The sequence below is a fragment of the Electrona antarctica genome (assembly GCF_951216825.1).
Source record: "Electrona antarctica genome assembly, chromosome: 8".
NCBI classification, from domain to species: Eukaryota; Metazoa; Chordata; class Actinopteri; order Myctophiformes; family Myctophidae; genus Electrona; species Electrona antarctica.
In genome coordinates, this window is record NC_136789.1 from 17,984,806 (window position 1) to 17,991,851 (window position 7,046).

At 43.3% G+C, this 7,046-nt stretch overlaps 1 protein-coding gene across 4 annotated transcripts in view; it reads right to left on the bottom strand.

Annotated features, from left to right (window-relative positions):
• LOC306927390 (clathrin interactor 1-like) overlaps positions 1–7,046 on the bottom strand; it is a 26,093-nt gene continuing 19,047 nt past the window's right edge. For 3 of the 4 annotated variants that reach the window (XM_079507104.1, XM_079507105.1, XM_079507103.1), the window contains 3 exons: positions 6,582–6,910; positions 5,961–6,117; positions 1–4,929 (listed from right to left, as the gene is read on the bottom strand). In XM_079507104.1, the coding sequence (XP_079363230.1) occupies positions 4,604–4,929; positions 5,961–6,117; positions 6,582–6,910 (812 nt within the window). In that variant the 3' untranslated portion in view covers positions 1–4,603. The remainder of the gene's footprint in view (positions 4,930–5,960; positions 6,118–6,581; positions 6,911–7,046) is intronic. The other variant, XR_013790506.1, reaches the window with a different exon arrangement.

Sequence of the window (7,046 nt, forward strand, 5' to 3'; positions counted from 1 at the left end):
TCATTCATGTCAGGATTTAATGAACTTTAGAACCAAGTACAGAATATCGTCGAGTACAACCTAATCCAAACAAGCAGCAACGTAAAAGAAAACCAAAGTGAAAAGAAATTCATGGTTTCTCCTCATTTTTTTCACATTTTTGTATCAACTAGACCAATCTTCTTTTTTAGTAAGCGCTCCGATTCATACAGTATTTGACAACGCAAATTAATCTAACCTTACAAGTTAATTATTAAAATATGAAACCAACGGCTATGGAATTGTCCATCTGAGAGTAATAAAATAAAGATTTTGGTCATTCGAAGCACAGGACCTCAGGTGAGGATGAGAGAGGCTCTGCTTGAAGCCCGGTTTATGCTTTGTCGAGTGACGGTATCACTGACCGAAAATAGCCAAACTGAGTTTCGGTCGGAGGAACCGTTCACGATGGAGCATAAATTAGGCATTACTTGTGTCTGTATGCTATTCACATCGATTGGAGAGAAACACACATACACACACACACACACACACACAGTCATTCTCTCTCTCGCTCTCTCTCTCTCTCTCACGCACGCACACTTTATCAAGAACCCCAAACCATTTGGAATGGTCTCTGTAAACTGAAGAAGCTTATCTCCCTGTAACTATCTCAAATGTATAAGGTTGGTGTCATTCCAGGTAATACATGGAACCGTCAGCAAAGAGCTTTGCAATTCCTCCCAGCGCAGCAACGGTGATCCTGGGTGGGGTGTATGGGATGGGACAAAAGCTGCATTGCAGCTTCGATCAATTAAAATCGGCAAATTCATATGGCTATTAGTCAACTAAAAATGTCTTTAGGTGAGGACAAGACAAGGAAGTCTGTCAACTTCGAGAAGCCTGTATAGCTAAAGATGTCAAAGAGTCACAAAGTAGTGACTTCTGAATATTGTCACGTGCCATGTTTTGTGTGATCTGCATCTGAGGGGCAGGGCTTGTAATGGTTAAGACCAAAATATTAATAGAATTAAAAAGCTACTCGTCGGCTTCAGCTTTCCATGATTTAATTCAAGCAGACGACCTCCTGTGAGCACCTATATGAACTTAATAGAGCATAGTAGTGGAGGCCATTTTGTTTACCGCAAAAAGGACACAGAATCAAATGTGTTACAGTCATAATTCACCATGCAGGCTTGGTTCTAGACTTAAAATAATGAATATAAAAGTAATGAATATTGATATGTTCTGAAATCTCTATGGACTGAATGAATGGGCTTTTTTAAGCCCAAACCACACCAAAGGGTCGGGTCGGGCATTGGTGTGGTTTACCTTAAAAACCGTTTTGTCCCAACCTGACCCTTTGGTGTGGTTTGGGCTTTAGAGCAGGGGTTTTCAACAGGTGGTCCGTGGACCACTGGTGGTCCGTGAAGGTATTGCGTGTGGTCCCTGACCATGCATTTAGCAATGTAGCGAAGTGAAGATTTTGTATTCTCTTCCACGGAACAGTGCACTAAACTTTTGTGCACTGTTCCGCGGAAGTGTGTCAATGTTATCAGAATTACTGGGAAGTCTGAGGTTAAGAAATTCCACAGAAAAGGGAGATAGAATCTCAAGAAGGGTAAGTGTACCTGTTTGCCTGATTGAGTCATCATTATTAGGAAATGTGCCCATATAATCATGTCATCATGTGCTATATCTTGCACGTATTTGACATTTTTACATACAGTATATACTATTATTACTATTATTAAAATAGTTCAAATAGCCGATCTACAAGATCATAATGTGTGGATGTAGATCGGCTAGTTGAACTATTTTAAAATATTTTTCAAGATAAAATATGGTAAAAAAGTATAGGGATAAAAGTTAAGGTACATGTCAGTACTGTATATCAGTTAAGTCCGTGGACCATCGTTTGAGAAACAGTATAGACATGGGATGCATTCCAAAGCAAGTGTTACGAAAGCACTAATCTTAGCCCACATCCCATTGCAACACAACAGTGGTCCCCAGGTTGATTCTTAGTCAAGGTGGTGGTCCCTGGTTCACAATCAGTTGAAAACCCCTGCTTTAGAGCATGGCTGGGCAATTGACCGAAAATATATCAAAACAACGCAATTTTGAACCAACTAACTTAAGTTAATCAACTAATTAACTAAATCAATTAAGTCTGATTAACCACTTAAAGGGCTATTTCACTTTAAATCTACTTCAGTCTGTGCTTTTCCAATTACGTTTTTCATTTATTTTTTAATATTTTGTGGGAAAATAATAATAATATAAAATAAATAATAATAAATACAATAATTAAAGTGAAATATCCCTTTAACCCTGTATTACACTCAATGATGGTGTTCAAAAAATAGTGAAAAACATATTCAGCACCACAAGATTGTAATGTCTGACAGGATGAACTTTTTCCTGACGCAGTCTTGCAATTTCCTCCTCCTCTCGCAAGAGCAGAGTGGCTGATATTTTCACTATTTCTTTGTTTTAGTTTTTTTTTAATATATATAGTCACGTCACGTTGATTCAAAGTCCAGTATCGCCCAGTCCTACGTATGAACTCAATGAAATAAGAATGGGAGGGCAAGAGAGAGAGAGAGATAGAGAGAGAGAGAAAGAGAGCGATAGAAAGAGATGGATAGGCGAGAGCAGACAAGCGGATGAGAGCCAGGCAGAATCATTCCTCATTCCTCTAAATACAGCCTTGAAATCAAGCTCAGCTTATCAGGTATAAGACCAAATCAGTGGTTCTCAACGGTGGGTGTACACTGTACAGGGACCCCTCGGTCCTTGAAATAACAGAAATGTAAAGTTTGAGAACCACTGGACTTTAAATGGCCTCGGTCCACGTATTTATGCCGCCCTCTGTTGGACAAGTACAGTAATGCAAGTAAGGCAGTATGTCTCGGTGGGTTTCTGGGTGGTGTGTGAAGGCTGAGTTATAATACATTGTTGCACGCAGGTGTCGCACACTAAGAATCGCCAACATGCAAGCTCACAATGCATGGCATTGTGTAGATCGGTGCGCGACTAGGCCTGTCTAATCGCAATTATTTGAGATAATCACAATTGTTTTGGATAATCTTCATAATCTTTTCAATATTGGAAAATGTTCATATATTTTCATATATTAAAAAAAAATGTGGAAAAAAGCATATCTACAAGCTCCTGTTTGAGCATGCAGAAAGGCCATTTCCACTACTGTTTTTTTATTTTATTTTAAGCTATCCGTCATATGTGCCCTGTGCACCCTTTGTTTACGAAGCCTAAAAGCCAAACAAAAAAGATTTTCTATTCATAACGTTTCAACGACAATGAATCGTCAATAAGTAAAATGTCATAACGGTGACAGCCAGTATGCAGTATGCATGCATGCATGCATCTAATTATAAATCAGCCATTACACAAAACACAACCTCTAGGCCCTTTTTGAAACTAGCTCCTCGCCACTCGCCCTACACACTTCCACTTGGTTTGAGCATAGATATATAAATAATAGAGATGTTCCTGGGATTCCCATCCCATCCAGTGCCGTCTCTATGATTTATATATCTATGCTCAAACCAAGTGGAAGTGTGTAGGGCAAGTGGCAAGGAGCTAGTTTCAAAAAGGGGGCTACCCTATAGATTCCAAGTGCTTACCAGTTTACACCACTAGAGGGGGGGAGTGGTCTCCATGTATAGGTTCAGGATAGCTCTGGTCCACAGCATCACAAGGACATCTCCTTAACCCATTTAGACCTGAGGACCATTCTACAAATGCCTTCTAAACAGTTTTCTGAAAAACCCATGTTTCTATGTCAGTGGTTCTCAAACATTTTCATGTCAAGGACCCCCAAAAATATATGTAATTGGCCTCCGACCCCCATCTGAAAATATGTTGTTCGAGGGACTCCCCCAGAAGCAAAGATTTGAGTTAAAAAACGTTCGCTCTGAAAGAATATATATTCAAAGATTTGCGCCACATTTTCAAGATTTTTCAGAAATAGCAGACCTACAAACTCGTAGCGCGGCACTCGGTGCCGCGCTATGAGCTTGTAGATCTGCTATTTTTCAATAGCTAAATTATAACATAATGATTAAAACACCAAAATGGGTTCCCGTACAGAATGGGTAATAACGCTATGGGACGTTCGATCCTCTGCCCTCACACCCATGGTAGCGCAGCCGTGGCTGCAGCCTCTCGTCTTTAGTAAAAATACACTTTCGCTACTCACCAAAACAAAGACGGTGTTAAGATGTTGAAAGCCTATACTGTACTTTCCTTAGTGGGAACACTCGGAGCCCCCCACTTCACGTCCAAAATACAGAAATATATTACAGAAAAGAAAATATTTCTTATGTTTTAGTTACTCTAGTGGGAGGTTCGCGTAACGGCTCGAAAGTAACATAGCGTTAAGGAGAACTCCTAAACCTTGACCCCCCACAAATGAAAACAGCCTGGATGTAGATGCTTTTCCTTAGGTGTCACTGAGAGAGAAACCTGTGAGGTTGTCTTCAAGTACAGCAAGTGCTTCTCTGTCTCACACACACACACGCACACGCACACACACACACACACACACACACACACACACACACACACACACACACACACACACACACACACACACACACACACACACACACACACAGCTTTATTTTCCAAAGTTGCCGAAGGTTGCAAAGGCATCTTGTTTGGGTGGCACCATGGCGGCCGACGGGCCGATGGGGTGCGTCGTCAGGCCCATGGTGCCGGGCATCCCCATGCCCGCCATCCCCCCCATCACCACCGGAGCCGCCATGCCCATGTTCATGCTCATGTTCATGCCCATCACGCCTTGGTTGACGTTGACAGTGCCCCCCGTGGCCATGGAGGCGGGCATCCCCATGGCGGGCGGTCGGATGGGCGTGACGACGGAGGGAGGGGAGCCCAGGTTCAGCCCCCCGAAGTTTTGGGCCAGCAGGTTGACGGGAGGCACGCCTGCGTGGGGGACACACAGGGAGGAGGTATCACCAGGGGTGCACATAGTGTTTTGGGGCTAGTTCTCAGGGGAGCAGCAGGTATTGTTACCAGGATAGATGCCATTCTGCCAGATGGCCAGCAGATGGCGTCGTTGCCCGTGCCAGCCGTATTTGTATAACATGTCCCAAAAGCTACCGGATGTGTGAAAGTCGGACATATCATAATAGTGAAAGTCGGACATATCATAATACTGACCTAGGATCAGCTTGGCCCCGCGATCGCTTTTTTATCATAACTAAGTCAATCTAAGCTCGAATCAAGCGCCGAATATCGCTTTTTTTTTGCAGATTATGAGCCATAATGCATATAAAGACGGATTGTGTTTTTGGCCGCTTTTACGTGATTGCGGCCTGGCGCTAGCTAAAAATGCTAAATTTGATGCAAATCAATCGCCGATTAACGTGGATTAAACAAAACTCGCCTTTACGGCTATGGTAAGCTGGACAGAGTAAAGGTAAGCTTGTCTTATTGGCTACGGCACTTAAGCTGTTACTTGGTACGCACCCTAAAATCATGCAGAATATTTGACCATTTGTTTTATATACAAAAAGGTCTATCTCCATGACCAAATAGGAACTACAATGCAAGTGTTTCAGTGCTGATTTAAAGCACATTAAATACTGTCAGTGCAACAAAGGCATACAGTATGAATATCTTTGCCACATTTAAAAGCAATGAATCCATTAAGAGAACTACATACATGTATGACGGCAGAGTGCTTATTTTAATTGACGCATCTCCTATATTCAGCTATAGTGTAGATCTTCGTCTTACACAAACATTAAATTCCCATTGACAATGAATGGATAATTTATGTCATATGTAGACGAGCAAATTAGCTATTTTTGTCCTACACAAAAAAATAAATTCCCATTGACAATGAATGGATGATGTACGATGATAAGAACACCCCTCGCTTCACTCGGAGTCGGGTGTGATTTTTTTTAAACAACACTATGCTGTCAGTGTGTGCTGTGTGCACGGTGTACCTTGCTGTTGGATGATGTTATTGAGGGTAGGCGGGGTCTTGGAGGGGTTGAGGCCCGCAGACAGGAAGTCCAGGCTGATGTTGACCGAGGGGTCAGACCAGGTCGACCCCAAGGGGCCCTGACCTCCGACCTTCTGGGACATCAGACCACCGAGACTCTGAAACCATGCCGTCATCCTGTCAGCTATGGCAGCGCTTCTCAAAACTTTTACTTTTCTAAAGGTCTATTCATTTTAGGTGATAAGGTGACCACCGAAAACTACAACATAACGTCACGCTGCAGTGGTGAGCGACTCACCGCTCACCCAAACACATCTCTCTGTTTTTACTAACCACTGTTTCGGTGTTCACCTTATCACCTAAAACTGGGGGGGGCTGTGCTATTTTGCGTTGTTGTTAGCCCTGGTCCAGTGCATTAGCGAACTCACTAACACACTGTTTTGAATAATGTTTATTTTTCAATGTTGCAACACTTAAAATATACAAACGTTGTAGAATATGACAATTAACGGTAATATCATATATCGTATCGATATCGCAATATTTGGCGTAAATACAGAGATATGAAATGTTGTCCATATGGTGCAGCCACACATTGTAGAGTTGGTGTTGTGTCACCTACCTGCTGGGAGCGGGACATGGGTACAGTTGCCATGACAACGGTGCCCCCCGGCGTGGCCCCGCCCAGCGAGAAAGTCATGCTCTGAGAGGCGCTCATCGTGGCGTGCTGATTGGTCAGCTGATGGCCGCCGCCGCAGCCCATCAGGTCAAAGAGCTCGGCCGAGGGCGGGGCGGGGGCGGGGTTTGATGCAGAGGCCGAAGGCGATTGGGCGCAGCCAAACAGGTCGCCGACGGGCAGCTGGGGGGGCACAGCACTCGAAGAGGTCGGGGGATTGGCTGAGAAGGTGTTCCAGTCTCCGAATTCTCCGTTCCCATTGGTTGACGCGGCAGCTGGAGCAGAACGATTGGTTCAATTTCAATACACTTGTCAACTATCTTTATTAGTACACACATTGTGGTGAGTTGAGCTTACTTCATGTGTTGTCCTACATAGCAGTGGTTCTTACATGGGGGTAGGTGTACCCTT